The 20,272-nt window shown below is 40.2% G+C and overlaps 1 protein-coding gene across 1 annotated transcript in view; it reads right to left on the bottom strand.

The window, feature by feature from the left end:
- Positions 1 to 14,017, bottom strand: part of PRSS12 (serine protease 12) — a 44,232-nt gene extending 30,215 nt beyond the window's left edge. The window contains exons 1-4 of the mRNA XM_050895907.1: positions 13,669 to 14,017; positions 4,791 to 4,929; positions 2,346 to 2,524; positions 42 to 192 (exon numbers count right to left, since the gene is read on the bottom strand). Coding sequence (XP_050751864.1) covers positions 42 to 192; positions 2,346 to 2,524; positions 4,791 to 4,929; positions 13,669 to 14,017 — 818 coding nt within the window. The remainder of the gene's footprint in view (positions 1 to 41; positions 193 to 2,345; positions 2,525 to 4,790; positions 4,930 to 13,668) is intronic.
- Positions 14,018 to 20,272: the final 6,255 nt, after the last annotated feature.

Genomic DNA, 20,272 nt, shown 5'->3' with positions numbered 1-20,272 from the left:
CTGCTTTGCTGCTGGAGTGGAAAATATGTAGAAAAACAAACCCAAGGCCAAGCTGCCGACAGACAACTTCAGCATCTGCATCATCCCACTGATCATCGCAGACAGTCCCCCACTGGCCAGCATGGTAGACTTCTACTCTTCCTTCGTGAGCGTTGTTCCCGCCAGCCAGCCGGATCGGAGTAAAGACAGGGGCTGTGATCAAACATAGAATATAGAAAAAGGTCATTTCTTTCCCAAAATGTTATCCTGATAGTAAAGAAAAAAGAAGATGGCTTAATGGTTTCTCTGACATCACTCAAGAACCACACTTTATTTTTTCTAGTTAGATGGATAACCTGAAATTAAACTTCTCAGAAATGAGTTCCCCTAAGCTCCACTCTCAGTAGCTGAAGAATATTACACAGACAAGTAACCATACTGATCTTGAGTTACTTAAGTGTGAAAGTGTTCACAGATACTTAGGGCTGTAAGGCCAAATACTACAATCAGTCAGTAGAGCCCCATTTCTACCAGTAAGAGTAAAATTGGCTCTGTACAGGCTTGGTCCCAGAGCGTAAAATCTGAAGTAAGAGGCAAAAATTCTTTCATTGCCACAGAAGCAGAAATATCCTCATGTTTTCTCATTCCTTTGGTAACTCCAGTCAGAGCAGTGAAATCTCATTGACTGTGGAGTCTCACTTTAATTGTGCAAGTATTATTCCCTTCCTGTTTCTGAGATACGGTTTGATTTTTGGTCTTTTCAAATCATTAGCCCTTTTCTGGTCCAGCAAGAAATTGTCTTGAAAGCATCACTTCTGCATAAAGCTATAATAATGGAAAGAGCTTAAAACCATTAAAAAAAAAAAAAATCACTCTAGTATTTAAAAGGTTATTTTAAAGTTTCACCATATCCAACATCTGAATGATTTAAATTGTGATTAATTTTTGTGTAGGCCTTCCAACCAATTAATGCTACTATTTCATTTATTTCTTGGCTTAAAAAAAAGAAAATTGAGGGCATTTCTCCAATTCATCTTACTATTTCACTGGTATAAAATCTGGTTTTTTGTAATTATTTAAAAAGGCTAGTTGCGATAGAACCTGCAGAATGTGAAAGCTGCATCTAGTCTGCTGAAACTCAGGATCAATTTAATTCATTTCAGATATCCTGGACTCTAAATTACTGATAAACTTCCTTTCAGCATATTGAAACAGTCCTTTAATAAATTTATCTAAGCAAACCAAAGTTTTCTGGTGAAAATGTCCATAAACAGAAGGAAAACCTTATGATCTAAAAGTATAATTTGCAAATTTATAGTTTTCAGTTTCTTTAGGCAAAACTATTTCTCTTGCTTTGGTCCTTCAACTTGTCTCCTAGCTTAAAAAGATTTTCCCTTCCCTCTACACTACAGTTTTCTAAATTAAGACCAAAATGATTTTTGAAAAGTCATTTATCAAAATATTCCTCATGAATAGTGGAGCTTTAGGACAAAAATGCATCTCCCTTTGGATAGGAATGTAAGTAGGAGAGGAAGGGCAGGACAGAGCTGGCTGCAGCCATACATGTTTTGGTTACAACTGAAGAGATTGCCATTGCCAGCTCCTCAGCACTGCCAGCCTAGCCTTCCTCGAGGTCAGCAATATCTTATATCTGATGGCATAATTGCCCATTTAGTTGCTGTTTAGCACATTGATTAAAATAATCTGAACTATCTTAAAAATGTTAATAATACTTTTTTTCCTAACAATATCATTTTGACTTGTGTGAGTGATGTGTGAGGTAGCAATCTTCAGCTAGGAAGACTTGGACCTGTTTTAAATGTACACAGAATAGGGCAAAAACTTTGCAGTTCCTTGTGCGATGTCATCTATGTTCACAGTAAGGAATGTCATCCCAACACTTCTGTACCGAAGGAGAAGGCATAGCCTGTTTGTGAAATTGCTGCTCCTCCCTGCTGTTCAAGAAAAGCTAACAAATTGACATGTAGCATTTGTAGCTACCAAAGACAACCTCTGAGTAGACAAATAAATTAATAATAATTTTTAAAAACATGTTTTAAAAAAATGTGGAGGGAACCAATCCTACTTTTACAGCCAGAGATTCTTGCTGCTTCACCCTTTCTCACAACCTACAGCTCAAAGCAGTAATTTGCTTGTTGATTATGGAAAGGTAAAAACTGGTTCAGCTAGTTGCTGCTTGCACAGCATAGAGGGATTTGAAAGAGTTAATGATGCGATGATTCAATCTGTTTAATTTCCTGTTCCAAGAAGTCTTAATATTTTTTTCTAATTTAATAATGAGTAATTATTACTACTTCTATTTAAATAAGGTAAGGAGTTAACCAAACCATATGTATTTTTTTTACCCAGGGAAGAGCTACATGTGACAGCAGCTGCCATTTTTTGAGGACATGTTCCATCCTGCCAGATGTCTTTTTCACATAACAGTATGTTTTCTTCATCACCGCGACAACGCACTTCACTCCAATAAACAGGAATAAGGCCCAGTCCAGAAAATGGTATGTGTTTTGCTGTACCTTTTTCACTGTAAGAAGAATAATCAGGATAGAACGTTAGAGTGGGAGGACGGGAAGTGGAACATTTTCTCATATATAAATCTTGGAGTAGAAAAGAAAGGGCTTTCTTCAGCAGTGTAAATTCATCACATTTTCATACAGTTCAGCATTGTCTTCTGCACAAAGAAAAGTAACAGATGTGACCCAGTTCTCACCATTTTGTTGTGGGATATTTTAGTACAATGGCCTGTGTTGCTGCAGGGCCAGCTACATTCCTGTTCTCCCGGTTCTTAACTACAAAAATCAACACGGAGTCCACAGTCCATAGGTGAATCTACAGTACCATCCCACTGCAGTTATACTTCCAGGAGAGGTAATGCTAATGGGCCTTTCACCCTTATCCTCTCCTTTACTCCATTAAAACATACCAGTGCTCTGCCCATACACGTCATATAATATGGTTGTTACCATTGGGCAGTGAAATCACCTCATACTCCATTAGATCAGGCCCGTGTCCTTTGTTCTCTATTCAGCCATTCCCAGCCATCCGAACATTTATAAACAGCTTCCTCTCTTTCCCATACTGAATCTACAGCGACAATTATTCAGCCATTTTTTCTTCCATATAATGCCCAACAAAATTAAATTAAAAACAAAGCCCAAATATTGTAAAATCAAAGGAACAGATAGATGGAAGCACCTGAAAAGCACTGATAATACCTAGTGGGTTCACCTTGCAGTACATAGATCCAAATTTCTGCCAAACACTCATGATAACAGAAACTTTCAACTACTGTTTGCTTGAGGCTTTTTGGCCTGGATTCAGATTTAAGCCATTTCTGTTGAAAAGACCAAACCATTCACCCATATCACTGAACTACTTTTGCTAATAGCAATCTTGTTCAACTGAAATGTTTAGGGTATGGAAGGCAAAAAGAACGTACATGAAAATGAGGAAAGGAGACGTTGCATGTGGACAGCTGAAGTCATAAGCAAAATCACGGCCTCCAGATGGCTGAACTTTTATCTCACTAATCCTCATATTTTTATAAGTTGGCATGGTGTGTCCAGATTAGTATTGAACATTATAAAACAGCTTAGATTTAGTTCTGGCTAGCAGTCTTAAAAAGTGGAAAAATCATTAGGAATGTCACAGTGCAAGTATGCTATAAAAGCCCCTTACTGCTTGTAGCAAACAAAATGACTACTTTGGTATGTGACTCAAGGAAATGTTAGAAAGGCAATCAAGCCAGCCATACTTTGTGGCTTATTGAGAACGTGCAAACTGAATGGGGTGCTAAGGGGGGATATTCAAGTAATTTGGTTGCTAACTTGAACAGCATTGATTTTTTTAGAAGCTGAAATTGCATTTTATTTTTAAAACTCCCTTTCGGTATGGACATTTTCTTCCTTACCTCAGTTTCATCTTACTATTGCAATTGCAGTATCACTATAGGCATTATCTAGAGTTTAATGACCAAATTATGTTAAAGGGTCCTGTTGATTAACTCCATTCTGACAGCAGTGGGAAGTAGCAGTCAATGAGGACAATGCAGGGACTTTCAATCTGTCCAATATTACTATAACTCTGTAAAATGTTTCCATGAAAATGTAAAGCTGCAAAACTTGTCTGGTTTTGTTATCAATGTGCAACTCTGAAAGTAAACCATACAGATTATCTAGCTAGATGAAGATGTGCACAACAAAAATACTACATTTTCCAAAAACCTAGGATGAGTCCCAGATGTTTTTTGGCAGGATAGAATGGATGATTACCAGGGTAACCCCATGCTCCTGAGAACCAGGAATTTTCCTATGATTAGGAGCCCATGTAGAGTCTAATTCTGGCCACATTTAATTTTTTATAGATTCAGTAACCTCACTGGAGCTGTTCTTAATTGACACTTACGTAAGTGAGATCAGGATCAGACCCCATATTTCTGCCCTTGTGTTCATCTCCCAGATGTCTCGTAAAGCAGTTTTTGTTCGCCCTAAGCTTTTCTGACCTGTTCACACTTTTCACTTTGAAAGCAAAGCATCTATCCTGGTCTGCTCCTCTCCAGATCCCATATGCAGCTTTCAAGTGAAATACTGATTCTCACAGCAACCTCTTTGAAGCACAATGCAATTGAAGGAAGTGAAGGATTCTGGGAAGAACAACTTCAACATTCAACAACTTTCAAACAGAAAAAACAATCAAACACAAAAATCCCTCAGGATTTGCAAAATAGATTTGTCCTTTAATGAAACATCATTAAAATAAATTGATTGATTTTTACTCAGACTGAAACTTACCCAAGTGCAAGCTGTCGACATATGACTGTTGCATCATTATTGTCCCAATGGCTCCCACAGATTGTTCCCCAGATTCCATTCAAATAAACCTCCACTGTACCTTCAAACTCATTCTTGCCACCCTGGAGTCTCACTGACCCTAGTTAAAAAAACAAAAAAATTAAAAAATTAAGCCTCCAAGATATTCCATTGCTGAATTAATGTATCCCACACAAAAGACTCCAAACCTGATTTTCCCTCTGCAGAGAGAGTTCCTGTTTCATGTATTACCATCTTTGTGCTCTTTGGGTGAGCTGCTTCTAAGAAGCACCCTGGCACATCTAACATTCTTATACAGTGATATACAAAAGGAGATAACTTTATTTTTTTACATGAGGAAAACATTTTGCTTCTTATACTGAAATTACATCACATTTCTGATCCTTCTGATGCTACAACTTAGTTAAAGATCTAACAAAAAAAAAGTATGTATAGACTACACATAATTATTTAAATGTAGTTACCTCTACCCAAATGACCAAAAAGTGTATGTATGTGTATATATATATATATATATATATATGAGTGCTATACTTCTATCTTCCACATAATTCCATCCAGCTTAAGGGAATCAGAAAACTACCACATGGATTGCATAGCTTTTGCTCTGACCCATGTAACATTATGCACGTCATGGATGTCAGCAGTTTATTTTAGCCAAAGAATGCATTTGTTCATACTTGTTCTCAGACAGAAAAACATTGGATGTAGTTCTATTAATTCATGAGAGGTCTTTACCAAATTCTTAGACAAAACAAGCTAAAACCATGAGGAATCATCTAAAAGAAGTGGAAAAAAAAAGTCTGCTTCTTGAGAGCTACAGAACACAGAAATCCAACAAAATGGACAGATTTTGCATTTTTTTATTACAGTAGTTTTACTGGAAATGCCAGATGCATCTGCTGTTGAAGGTAGCCAAGTGCCACTGGCAAAGGCGGGAAAAAGCTGGTCATAGGTATAACTCTACAGAAGCAGAACAGAGAGTCATAACAGAGCAGTAATTCAACAAGAATACATTTCTGTTAAATTATCAAACATAGCCTAATTGTATGCATTAGTATTGCCTGAAATCTCAGTTAATCCATCTGCCTCTGTTCTGTGATCTACTTAAAATCAGAAGCTACACCATCATCCAGTTCGCAGGGTTTTTAGCAATGGGAGAAAATAGTCAATGTTTGTGCCTGCATCTCACTGTGTATGTGTTCATGTATGTATACATCATCATCATCATAATAAGTAGATCCACTTTTTCTTCTCAGCTTTCGCTCAGATTGTGTCCTGGTTTTAATTTAGTTCAGTATATTTTGTAAAACCACGAAGCCAAACGACTGCCAAATAACTCGAGGAATTAATTAACCTCAGACTTGGTTTTGTGTGTTGCTTTCTGCCTCCTATTTACTTTCTCAGCAGTAACTTACTGTGCAGTAAATTACAAACAAAATTTATGCAACTAATGTTACAGTGAGCTATCATTCCGAACAGAGGATTATTAATAAGTTAATTATAACAATACTGTAGACATGTTGCACATTGTTTATCTGTCTTTATAATTTTTCTCTTTGTGTTTTTCTGTCATATACAGTCTGGAATTTTGTTTATTTCTGCTCTTTACCAGACTTCTGTATAGACTATTATTTTCACTTGAAACATCAACTACAGTCATAGCAAAGTGATTCCTGACATACCAGAAAGCAATTTTGAAGATGTCATCTCCAAAAATAAGTTTATTTTTGTACATGATTGCTTACAGTCCTGCATGACACCTATTGAAATCAATACAGTGTTTCCTGAGTACACATTACACAATATTTCTATTCAAATATTTGAATGAGGGAGTACTTGAAGAATAATATTCTCTTCTAAGGTCTCCATGGCAGAATTTGGCTCACTCCTCTTTCTGTATTTACAGAATTCCCAATGACAACAGTGGAAGAATTTATTCATGTACACAGAGCAAAAGATAGCACAAGAGATAACTTCTGCACATCAGAAACACTTTTCCCAACATTTAAAAATGGAAGAAATCCGAAATCCTTTGCATCTCCGGTAGAAGCCTCAGGAAAGAAGTTTGAAAAGCACAGGGTTTTCACTGTGGACACATACCATTAAACAAAGAGAACAGCCTTTCCCTCGCCACCCACTCCCCTAAAGAACCCTGGGTGATGTCTGGTCCCTGTTGAAGTGGGAAAACACACTACTGGTATCAGCTGGTAAGGAAGGGAAAATGACTGGAAGGGACAGTGTCTTATTTCCATGTGCCTGTGGGAAAAGACATAGATTAAAACAATGAATGAGGGACTTTTTAAAAATTCATCTAATATCTCAACAAAATATTTTGATTTGCCTTTTTCCTGTAGATTTACAGCTGTGTATAGGAACACCAATGTTTTATGAAGGGTAGTAGCATTCATAACAGATCTTTGTTCATCTCACAAGAAAATACGATAAAGAACCAGCTTCTATCATTAGAAGAGAAAACACACAAGATGATTGTTAAAGGTAATTTTGTAACAAATTTAAAATATTCTTGATTTTCACCTGATAAGTTAACCTAAAAAAAAATAAAAAAACCTATTTTTACATGTAACTAATATTAAACCTTTTATTATGCCTGCTGTTTAATAAAGTTAACCAAATGTATGGTATAATAATTCTAACATGCTGGTTGCATTGACTCACTGCTCTCCTCAGAGGACACTATTGATATCTACAGCTATGATTAATCTAAACCATCCAGGGCAAAATCCAGCATTCTCTCCTCAAGCAATACAATAAGTAAAACCATTTTTTTTAAAGAAAAGTCAGAATTGAAAACCCTCTGAAAGGTTAATATCACTAACGTGTTTTTCTAAGTCCAGTCTAAGTGTTTCTAGCTCAGTATTTCAGCACTGTATCCAACAAGAGTAAAATGATAGAGTATTTTTTGTTTCAAATGCACTTTGAAGTATCAACCTATATCATATGATGAGTCATAATTATGTAACAAACAAATCAAAGAGCAAGAGTGCACTAATGAGAAAATTATTTCTCTGTTTACTCAAAATGTTGCGGTATTCAGATGCCTGGTAGTTATTTTACTAGATCAAGAGATACATTAGTTACAGTAACATGGATACCTCCTACAACATAACAGAACTTTAAAATACAGACTTTCATTTCAGTAGCTTATTTTTTCTTTCTAATACATAAAACTCTTACTTCATAATGAAACACAGATCTGTGTTTCATGTGTGAATTGATCATAGGGAATTGCAAGATGACCAACCTTATCTGCCATCATGTATGTTCATGCTGTTTATACCAAGTTATGCTTGTTTATACCAAGTATCTATTTATTACTCATGATTCAGTCCTTGTAATTAAGAATGTGTTAATATCTTAATTGCAAGATAATCAGTGTTTGCATTGTTAAAATGACCAGGCAACGCTATTTCACTTCATAGGCAGCAAGAAAACTAATATTTAGCGTGATTTAAAGGGTACTGGTTAATTCTTAAACCATGACAACTGGTTAAGTCTTGCACTGTTACATTTTAACACCTCAAGCCCATACTGCACCTCAACATGTGTGCCCAAGGGGCTTCCTTCTGTGCTCCCTAGGGCACTAGAAGCTCTGGAGAAGAGCATCTGAATTACTTCTTAGAAAACAGGTCTGGCTTAAGTGTGTGCTTTGGAGGCTCTAGGTTTCTGGAGTTGTAGATACGGTAGCATCTCAATTTTTTAAGCTATAAGTTTTCAGCTCTTTTAGTTGCTGAAGAAAACTAAACATGTTGGGAGTAGAGCTAATGCTGTAATATCTACTCTGGCTTTTATGCAATGCTCTGAGAAACTCACACTCTCTCCCCTCTCCACCAACTCAATACGGTGTCAAGCCTCTGCTTAAAGTGCTTATCAAACCTTCACTGCCTCAACACCAAGCTCCCCAGCAGGCAACATGAGTACAGGGATCCTGCCCGTGGTTCTCAATGCCCACCTCAGCACTGGTCAGGAAAAGGAAGGATGAGGAGAGGTGAACTGACCTCACGAGACTTAAAAACAAGGGCACAGGACCACAGAGCGGGCCTACTAGGCAGCTCTAGGACACATACTGTGGTCTTACAATGGACTTAATTCAGCCCTATATTGAAGAATCCAAATCTACTATCTCGACAGAAACTCCTTCATTTATATACACTCAAAAAATATGTATGTGTTTCTTCTAATTATGTTCTAGCCGAGGTTACTGACGGTCAATTCATGTTGTTTACATACAGTCTGGTAATTTTAGTTGCCCTGGTATCTGCCCAAGTCAGAGTCTTTCCCATCTGCTATCACTGTTTAAAAGAGATTAAGTTATACTTGCAAATGCAAGGAAGTAAGTGTATCCAGTGGGTGCTGCTGAGACTTGCTCCGCAACACCTGCCATATAGGCTCAAGATGAGACACACAGGAAAAAAGGGAGAGGAAAACCTCTCAGCCAACTTTTAATTAACTCCAAAAAGCAGAACAACTTCAAAGGAATTGTGCTCCTGTGCTTGGCCCCTTTTCCTATACCATTCTCACATCCAGAGATGCTGGATAACTTTAAACCCTATTTTATTTTCTACATTTCACTGAGAACAAGCATTGTTACTGTGTGTGGCTGAATTGGAAATGGAATGGGAATTACTTCCACTTCTGCTGTATGTGTAAGTGCTGCAGCAGTAAGGTTTATGGTGTTGGCTAAAGGTGTGCCAGTAGTTTCTTCATAAACACCTGTGTCCAAAGGTTTGTAATTTGGCTGTAAATGTAGATTTGGAAAAGAGGGATCAGAAGTAGAGGTTGCCTACGCCTTTCACCCTGATGCTGGGTGCTCTGAAATTGCAGATTCGAAGCAAAGCATAAGTAGTATTTTGAATTTTAGAAATCTGTAAAAACAACAAATATTTTTATTTCTGCTTTCATTTTCAAGGTATTCCAGCATGGGATAGTGCCACAGAAAGGCCCTGCACTGATAATTCATCTCTGTTGCCTTGGAGTCAATTAGGTAAGTCCAAATTGACATAAAGTGTGAGGGTCTCCCATTGATACGTGCTCTATGTGCCATGTAACCACATTATAATCCATAGTATTTCAGAACACTAGTGGATGATTCATAATACATATAAAAGAGTCTATCCCTGTTTCAGAATGAAACTAATTCATCAGTTTGCATGAGGTACTTGTAAAAAGCTACCTGTAGTATAGGTCAAATCTAACACCAGTTCAAATCAATGGAAACTTTTCCTTCCTTCCAGGATCAGGCCTGGCTAAAAGCAAACAAATTAATCCTGTTGACTTCAGCAAAACTGTGGATGACACTCACTGCGATCAATGAATGCTGTTGTTCATCACTTTCCTGAGCACTGCTCTTAGTCTAAAATTATAATTATTTTCTCATGGTATTTTAACCTCGAAAAAAGGGTGCATCCATCAGAACTACTTTTTAAGAACTATCTTGAGAACTTTAGCAGATAGCAGTATCGCATACTCAAGGATCCTTGTATTAGAAGTTTCATAAATATTGTATATCTTGAGTGTGTAATGTGCTGAGTTGGTTCCTCTGCAGCAGTGAGATTCATCATGTCAACGATCAATGGTTTAAGGGTCTGAAAAAATAAACTGAAGCACTAGGAATGTAACGGGCTCTAAAGGACTGCAGTTGTCTTATGTGGTACAGAGCTGTAGAAAATGAGGGGTCTCATGCTGTGCAGCTGTAAAAAGAATGGTTCCAGAAGAGCTGCTTCTTAGAAGGAAAATATAGACATTCATGTTTAATTTTTCATCATATTTTTTTTCTTTAACCCTATGCTATTAAAAAAACCAAAACCCCAAAAGACATTCCATCAACTGCCTGGATCATAGTATAACAGGTAGAGAGAATAATCTAGTGTTTAGACTATGAGCCTGAGGCTAGATTCTTCTCTCACAAAAGTTTAGTGAAGCATTATTTGATTTGCATTAGTGGAATTACCCTGTGATAAAAGCAATTTCAATGGAAAGACTCTACAATCTGGCCATTCTGGAGATGTGTATTTTATTTCCAGTTCTGCCACTGATTGCTAGTGTGACCTCTAGCAAAGACACTTATCCTCTCTTGTATGGTTTCCCCTTTGTAAAATAAAGAAAAATAGTTAACCCACTTTACTCAAAGACCTTTAAATTAGATATGTAACAACATAGCATGAACAACATATCATGCAGAATACTGTAACTATATGCCACATAAACATTGTATGGTAGCAGTTGCTTCTAGGTACTGAGGTAGGCCTCTTTTTTGAAGCATGACTACATGACAGGTAAGTTGTTATTAGCAGTAACTAAACTATTAAATTCTGCTGGACTTATGTTGGCTCTGTGTACAGAGTACTCTCATACTCATTTATTTTCCTCTATGATTTCCTTGGTTAATCATGATAATTTATATATATTTGTATTTGGTTTACTTGCTTACAAGGCACGAATAAATAATATTACCCAGATGTATCTCATTTTAGAAGGAAGGAAATGAAACACCAAAATCTATTATTTTAAACTATAAAACTGATTTTAGACTGGTACCACATAGTATAATTGCAAAGGCACTTTTATTTTTAATTTGTCATCGTTACTGTTTAAATATAAAGCAGTTTAATATAAATACATGCACAAAGTTTAGCCAATTAACTTTGCAGATAAGTCTTAATATTTAAGCTAGAAAAGCCAGGAGATTTACAGTTAAGGCTTTGAACATGGTATTGTATTTAGTTTTTGCAGGTGCCTAATAACTGAGTATGGACTTCCTTAGTCCATGTACTAAAGCAGCAGATGCAGTGAGTTTATCTCTGAATAGTCTGTCCTTCTCTAGCTATATACTACATCATAACATTGCCTTACTTGCATTTCTTTGCTTCTTGTAGGAAAGGGACATACTTCAGGACAAATGTTATAATAATGTTTATTTCTGGGCAAAAGGCTTGATTTATTTCCGTGTTCCACCTTAAGCCATCTCACACACTCCCTGATTCTTTCATATCGCCTCCACGAAGGCTTTTGGACAGACATTTGCCCTGTTGATGTCACTGAGAGTTTACCACCGAGTCCAATAGAAGCAGATGACCTTTCAATGAGAAAGTATTGGCTATTGTTCAGTAGCTATCTCCTCCCTCTTAACGGGCTAACCTGGCTTTCCTTTTTCTGGGAAAAAAAAAGCAGCATTCTGAAAAGATTGAAGAAACACAGCTAAACCCAAACCATGTAGTATTTTTGGCATTTTTTTTACTTAAATCACATTCACGCTGAACTTACAAGGGATTCTGGAATTTACTTCAGTAAGTGCAAGATTGGGTTCTTAGCAATACAATGCCGCGTTCTTCTTCGCTGTAACATGTTAGACCAAGTCCTCACAAAGTATTTTGGGAACCAGACTGAAGAATTCTGAAAAAAGCTATAAATATGATGGGCAAAATCAAAGAAACAACTGTGGGACCCTTTCCCAAACTAAGACCAGTGAAAGAGCGTGGAGTCTTCTGGATTTTTTTTTCATCTGTGTCTAGTTATCTGTTTTCTCCTCCGTGGCATCAGCTGCCTGGTATTCTTTCCAGGGAAACATCTGTAATGCATAACACCATTCTATCTGCTTGAAGGAGTACAACATTTGACTTGGAACACAGCTTTGGAAGCTGCATTTTTTTAAATGCATAAATGATCAATATGGACCTTGGTGCCTCCATATGCTCTTCATGTGATATTTTATACCAATATGTATAATTATCACATTGTTCAAATTATCTTATTTGCACACGCTTTCTAGGGCTATTGTTGGAAGAGAAAGATAACAATCCTCTTCAGCGGTCTGAAAGTAAATCAATAAAAAAAAAACCAACCCAAAACCAACTTCCACAAGAACAAAATTATTAATAATAATATTAATGATCAACTTCCTTGCTGACCTTGTGATATTACAAAATATGTAAAAGGACAGGCAAGAAAGAAGGGAATTTTTATTTTCGTTGCAGCAATTATGCTTGATCATTTTTAGTACAGATATAGATAGGGCATAATTCTTATTTAGGTAGGAGATAATACCAGAGCGATGCAGGAGAAAATGTGAAGTCATTCAAAACCAGACTGTACATAAATATATCTAACGCCAACACTGATGGAATGTAAAGCTGATCAACTGCTCAAGGGCTGAATGCTCAAATTGCTGTTTGGTCCTTACACACTGAAGTCAATGAGAGTTTAGTTAGGAGTTGCGGGGGGGAAGCACAGGTCTCTTGGCTGGGTTCACAGATATCCTCAAGCACCAGCGCTAACTTGCAAACCCCATTATCCCAAGATGTGGGGAAAAAAGAAGAAAGAAAGAGATACTAGGTGAGCAGTTCGCGTTTAGAGCAAGGCATCCTTTTGCTTTTCCTTCTGCCACTTAACTTCTGTAGACCAAGTGCTTCCCAGAGAAGTGCGCCCGATTACAAAAAGGGGAATGCCAGTCTTGGCTAACTGAGCCTACTGAACACTGACGGCACAGCTTCTTAACGCGATTTACCTCGTATTAAAATAGCGTCGGAATAAAACCAGGTAGGACCTTCGTCCTTCCGATGCATCTGCGGATGTAAAGGTTTAAACCTTCCTCTCAGAAGAGCTTTTGCTGTCACTTTGGCAAAAAGGGTCCGTCCCCCCGTTCCCTCCAGCGACGGGGAACCGGGTACGGGACCGTGAGAACGCCGCCGCCCGGCTAAGGCTCTCCGTCCCGCAGAGCCCCCCGCGCACCCTCCCGCAACGCCGCTCCGCCGCCAGCCCGCGCCCCAGGCGGCGGCCGCTCGCCCCCTCCCCGCCGGCCCCGCGCCCCCGCCCCGCTCACCTCGCTCGCAGTCAGCGCGGCCCCGCTCCGCCCGGCCCCGGCCGCCCCCGGGGGCGCACCCGGGCCGCCCGCCGCCGCCGGGCAGTGCGCAGGAGCTGCGGCGGCCCCGCGGCGCCCGGCCCGCCGTCCCCCGCCGCGGGAGGGCGGGCGCCGCCGGTGGCCAGGGGCGCTGGGCGGCGGCGAAGCCCCCGGCGGGCGGTGCGGCGGGGCAGCCGGCGGGGGGCGGCGGCGGCGGGGCCGGTGGCTGCGGGTGGCGGGCGGCCGGGAGGCTGGCGGAGACCTGCCCCAGCCCGCGGGCTCCGGGGATCGTCCCTATCACCAGCGCCACCACGAAGCCGGCGAATGTCATGGTGCCAGTCCCGCCGGCTCGGGTCCATCTCCCCCTCTCATCGCGCCCGGGATGCGAAGGGGGAAGGCGGGGCCGCGGCGTCCCACTAATCCCTCACGCCGCACACCCCTGCCGCCCTCCCCGCGGCTCCCCTGCCTGCGGGGGCAGGGCGAGCGGGGCGCGGAGAGGCGCGCAGCCCCCGCCGCGCGGCCGGCAGCGGCGTTTGCGGCTACCTGCCGCAGCCTTCCCGAGCGCGGCGGGGAGCGGGGCGGCCGGCCGGCCCCATGCAGCAGCCGCTCCGGTAGCCCCGGCGGGGCTTTGGAGGGGGCCGCGCATCGACCTCGCCGCCCGCGCCCCCCGGAGCCCGGCCTCAGGGGCTCCCTCCCGTTCCCCGGCCAGTCCCGGGCGCCGCCGCCCCGTACCTCCCCGCGCCCTCCCCGGCCGCCCCCCGGGTTCATCGCTGCCCGCGGTCCCGCCGCAGCCCCGCAGGCTCCCGCCCACCCCGCTTCTCCCTCGCACTTGGGGCTCCCCTACCAGCCACCACCTTCTCTGCCCGCGGCTGTGGTTCCCCCGACCCCTCCGACAGCCTCACAAAGAGCAGAAGGAGCCGGGGCAAAGCCTGGCCCGGGGCGGGGGCGCGCAGCTTCGGGGAGAGAGGGACAAAACGGACCCGCACGGCGGCTGGGGAGGCAGAAGGATGGAGAGAGCCCCAGACGTGTCTGCGGGAAACAAAGGGGCTGGGAACAAATGCCGTGAAGAGAAATGTCTTCGAGGGTTTAGCTTGATCTCAGCCCCATGTGCTCTGAATAGTAATCTGCTTATTCGCAACTGCTGCGGAGTTCTGCATGACCTGATCATCTCTGATTTCCTTTTTCTACCAGGATCGCTGCCAGTTAGTTTTGCTTCTTTGTCTCATATTGTTCAGTTGTTAGTTTGGGTTAGTCACTGTTTTTTAATTTACTGCTGTTCTTAATCTATGCTGTTCATATTTTGCGAAGTCCAGCTCTGCCTGATAGAGCGTGCACCCTTTATTTGGCAATTTGTCTGTAGTGTGAGTCTGTAGATTCACCTCTCCATAGCATCTTTCTTCCTCTCTAATTTTTTGGCTGAGAAGTGTTACTCTGGTTTCTGCGTGAGCGCATCAGTATTTCCACAACCTTGCATTGCGACTAGAGTCTAAAGGAGAAAGAGAGAGTGTGCTTTCTGCTTTCCATGCAGGATCGTATGCATCTCCAGTAAACAGTGGCCTTCCTTTAGCAGCCTCCAAACTGTTCAAAAGGTGCAAAATGCAACTTTACCAATTTAAGCTTTTGTTTATAACAAAAGAGCTCTAGTGCTAAGGAAAAGCAGGTCCTACAGTGTTTGGTATTACCTGTATTCATTTTAGTTCTGCTCATCTGTGATTAATTTATTATTGCAACATTACAGTTAGTATTTTAATCACAAAGTTAAAGAATACTCTGCTGGGGTTTCTACAGCAACATGATAACTGTGCTATCACATGTGTCTGTTGCACTTTGTGGATATAAGCGCACAGACTGTTCGTTCTTTCTGAGGTTTCTTCTGGGGGTATGTATATGCATTAGTTTAGAAACTGTCAGGACTGGCAAGAGTTTAATTTGTTTTCAAAATATTTGAATATATACAAGATGTTAGGCTGAAGGCAACTTATGGCCATTTTTAATTTGTCTGAAAATTTGTTGCTGTCATGACAAGTTGGTTGCTTTTATCCTTTGGAAGGACCGGTTAAAAGCATGCTCAGCCTAGCTGGTTAAGGCTTCCTTCATTGCCTAGTAAACACTTTTTGGCATCACAGTAGCAGCAATATTTCATTTTCCCTGACCTAAGCTCTTTTTTTTCCCCCCTCTAGCCTGGAAGAGGAAGGGTTCTGCTGATCAGCACAGGAGGAAGAGAACAGATGAGTATGATGAATCTTGCAAAAACACTTCAGGCAAAGCTTTGAGCCTGGTACTTATTCATGTATTCTGATTTCATTTGTCTCCCCAAGGTGTGTGGGCCAGCAGGAATCTTACATGCAGTGAACTTTGCCTATGTAGGGTAGAGGTGTTTGTGCTTGAGATTGCAAAATGGTGCTAAGCAGGAGGTGGGGGGAAAAGAGGGGGGCTACACAGGGAAAAAGGTTCGAAAGTAACTAGAATTATAGAAGAAGCATCAAGAAGAAAAAAGCAATCGTCATAATGATTCCCTCCCAAGGTAGTGTTCAGGTTTAATTGAATGATCCACAAGTACACATTCACTCTTGAACATTTTAATTTTTATCGTGATTGTTATTTTTGATGTAATCATATAAGGAGAATGAGCCTTAATTTGTTTTAATAACTGTAAATTGGCTTTCATGATGATGCGAGGTCTGTTAATGCTACAGGAAATAATGCTTCTGTTAGAATTTACAAATTAGGAACTTGGTCTGGCTTCCATTCAAGACATTGATAATAGTTTCACTGTAAGTAGGAAGGGGCCTTTTCTAAGAAATACTGGAACTGATGCAGTTTGTTTTTCCAGGATGCGTGCTTTGCACTTAGGTTGCAGCTTCTGTCTTGGCTAGAGCATTTATGAGCGTCTCCCCCATATGGTTTCTCTTGTGTTTGAACTGTGTGAGCTCATGTTGCAGTTTTTCCTTTGGCTGTGGCACTTACAGGTGCCATGTATAAAATCACTCTCATCTGCTTGACTACTTTTATTATGCTTGTAGGAAGCTCATTATCTGTGTGACTTCTACCTCTGTCACATTTCTCACAATCAGTCAAAAGTTATTGGGAAGAGCAAAGACAAAGCAACAGTTACATGGACAGACAGTGTGTTTTTGAGAACCTTGATTCTTTTGGAAACCACCCTTAAAATAACAGTAAGAATTACAAGTGTGCTTAAAATGAAACTGTGCACTATGCTTTAAGGGTGGACTTTACCTTGACTTGTTTATAAACAAGAAACAAAGGCTTATTACTCTGATATAGCTGATATAACTTTAAAAAGATGCCAAATATGAGATGTTCTTAGTACATTTGGTCGCCTTAAAAAGTTTTGTCTCTGCTGTACAAAACTGTTGAAAACTCATTCACAAATTGAATTAGAAATGAAAAGGAAAGAAAAAATTATGTTTGCTCAATTAGGAAAATAAGCAAGTAGATCTTTGGAAACCTCAAAAGGTCTCGATGGATCTGGGCGTTACGTACAACTTAGATTCTGAAATTACAGTATCCAACTTTTCAGAAAAAAATTGTCACAAAATGCTGAGAAAATAATAAATCTTTGGAAACTGTGCTAGTTATACTCCTGCAGCAGCACTGCGGGATTTAAAGTTAGTAATCTGTGTTTAACAAGGCCTGCATTTTTATATGAAAAGAAAGGCTTGGTTTGGTCTTTCCAGATTGGTAGAGAAAATAATCCATTAAAATGACATTATAGTGGGTGAACTGGCTCCAGCTGAAATACATAGCAATTCTCCCTTTTGCAAAACATTTTCAATACTTAATCTTAGTATTTAGTTTGTACCTCTTATGCACAGAGGTAGTACCTATTAACAGCAGTCCCATGGAAGTCCATGGAACAACGCTCGTGACCAAAGTTAGCAAATCTGTGCTGTGTACCTGACAACTTCCATGAGAGCAGTTGTAGGAAATCATCTGCTAGAATAGGTCTTAATTTCTGTACAATTCCACAGGGTTGGCTGCTTTTTTCTCTCCTGATATTTGACAGCCCCAATACCAAACTGTTGATAAAACGAAGAATAATAAATAATTCATAGGTATGAACTGATCTGACCATTCCACACTCACCCCCTGCTGTATTTCTGTGCATAGGTTCCTTGGTTTACCTGAGAAATGGAAATATTAGAAATACTCGCATAGTACAGCAGCAGCATGGGTTATTTAAGCCTATATGCAAGGCTTAAAAGGAAACTTACACAAGAGCTTCCTTTATCCTAATAGCTTTCTAAAAGCACTTGATAGTTCTTCCCTGTCGCTGACTCTGCTTTTGCATGAATTGTGTGAGGGGACGGGTTATCAGAGGACTAATTTTCAATAAATGGTTCTTGTGAATAGGTGAAGGTATCTGATGTGTGGGGTTATACATGCAAAAGTAGTAGTCCTGCATTTCAAAAACATTTAATACCAAGCATTTAAAATTCAGCTGGAGAATCAGTCTAATTCTGCTCCCATTTAAATCAATAGCAAAATTCACTGATTAGCCTCTTCCTGTGTTCAGTAAAGCTGCTTACCTTTATTTTCGAATAGCTCATACAGTAAGCTCTCAGCACAGATTTTAGGAAAGCTGAGCACTTCCAGCTGTTGGTGGAATTCAGTTAAAATACTATCGACAAGTGAAGGCCTGAGTCAGTCCCATCTTGTTGCCACTGATAGCCCTAAACCAGGGTATTCTCTCCTGCATTCCTTCCTGACCAGGTTAGAGTCAAACAGCAATGTAGATGTGACAGATCAGAGCAAGGGTTGACTTCAGGCAATGCAATATATGAGAAATTCCCCCAGGAAATAAGTACAAGTACAAAGCAGAGAGAATGTAGCCAAACAGCCAGCCACAACACGTTGTAATGAAATTATTTTCAGACTATCCATCTAATAATTTCTTACTATTATTTCTTCACATAATCAAGTATGCTGGGGCCAATATATCAACCGCTGGAATTAATGGGAAAACTTATGCATATGACCTAGTGGGCACTGAGTGAGATCTAACAGCACCAGACAGGGGCTGAAATCAGGACTAGAAGGAGAGGAAGCAAGGCTTCACACAAAGGAGATTTCCATGTGCAAAATGGGCCATAGAATGGGTGCCGTAATGAGTCAACATTTTTAGGACATAAGTCAGCGCTCTTATAAAATAATTTTATTCATTAATCTCATTCTTTTTAACAAACATGGGCAGCAGAAATTTGAAATCCTGCCAAGTCTGACTCAAAATTAATTTGGGTTTCTGCTTATGTGGAAGAGAATAGGCCTTTTGTCTGTAATTATATATAAGCTCCATAGGGTGACCCTGCATTACACAGGATGTAACTGAACAGCCTGTAATTGATGAGGTTTCCATTACCACATAACACAGTGCGCACAGTAATGAGATCATAGAAAAACCTTTTTTAAAGTGTTAAGTACTTTCTTGTACAACACGCTGAGTTCATATTATAAGGCAATAAGAAACCCGATTTCCTGGAACAAGGCAATAAGAAACTCGATTTCCTGGAACAATTCAATACATAGGTGCATATGTGCCTAACACTGGGTTATACAGACATGATGAAATAATTGCATTTAAAACTGAAAGATAAACTGAATCATGCAAAACTGGTGAACACTTTGTTTAATACAGAGAGTGGAAAAAAATGCTATTTCAACGGAGATATATGGTTTTGACATATCCAAAGTAACTATACATCATTTAAAAACTATCACAGTTCTGCACAGAAAAAAAGGATTTTTGAATAACAATGAAATGTGGAGATATTTTTTTGAAAAATATTTTTTAAAAAACAAAAAAAGCCCTGCGTTCAGTAAAGGCTCTAATTCTGCAAATATGTATCCTCATTCTTAGTATGTACACATCTGCATACTGTGATGTCTCCATGTGTAAAGTAGGTGAGTACTCTGTGTAAAACTTTGGAGGACCGGAGACATGATTTGTTCATGCTGTTGCTACTATTTCGGCAGCACCCAGGAACATACAACTAGTACAACACACAGACCTGTTCATGCAGTTGCAATGTGATGGTGTCTGAAGCTGTGTTTTATGTTGTTTCCATGAGCAACCTCCAAGCGCTCCTTCACGTTCCTCTCCCAGAAGGACCATTTAGCAGATCCCAAGTGTGCAACGCCATGTGGCTGAGTGGGGAGTGAGATTCAAGTGTGAGAGTAGGAGTGCCCCAGCATGACTGTGTAAATAGAGCAGAAGTGCTGCTTTATTTCCTGCTGCTTAGAATAGGAAGTAAATGCGGCATCACATATGTTGCAGTCTGTTAACTAGGTGAAAGGTGAGTTTGTGTAGCCGTTCTATAAATAAGCATATTTAAAGAGGCAAGAATATGCCAAAGAGCATATTTGGAAGAAATGGAATGGAAAACGGTATTTGTTAGCAAACAATCTTAACAGAGTTTTGCTAAGAAATGGAACTTCAGTTCCGAACCTGACTGCCTTGGGTATATGTGGGTTTTGGCACTTGATTCATTGAGTCCGTCCTTTAAGGGAAGCTCTGTATGTGATTCATTCCGTGCTCATGCTGGAGAAACAACCCACTCCAAAAAAA

Source organism: Gymnogyps californianus, chromosome 4 (assembly GCF_018139145.2).
Source record: "Gymnogyps californianus isolate 813 chromosome 4, ASM1813914v2, whole genome shotgun sequence".
NCBI lineage: Eukaryota > Metazoa > Chordata > Aves > Accipitriformes > Cathartidae > Gymnogyps > Gymnogyps californianus.
This window is presented reverse-complemented; position numbering and strand designations above follow the sequence as displayed.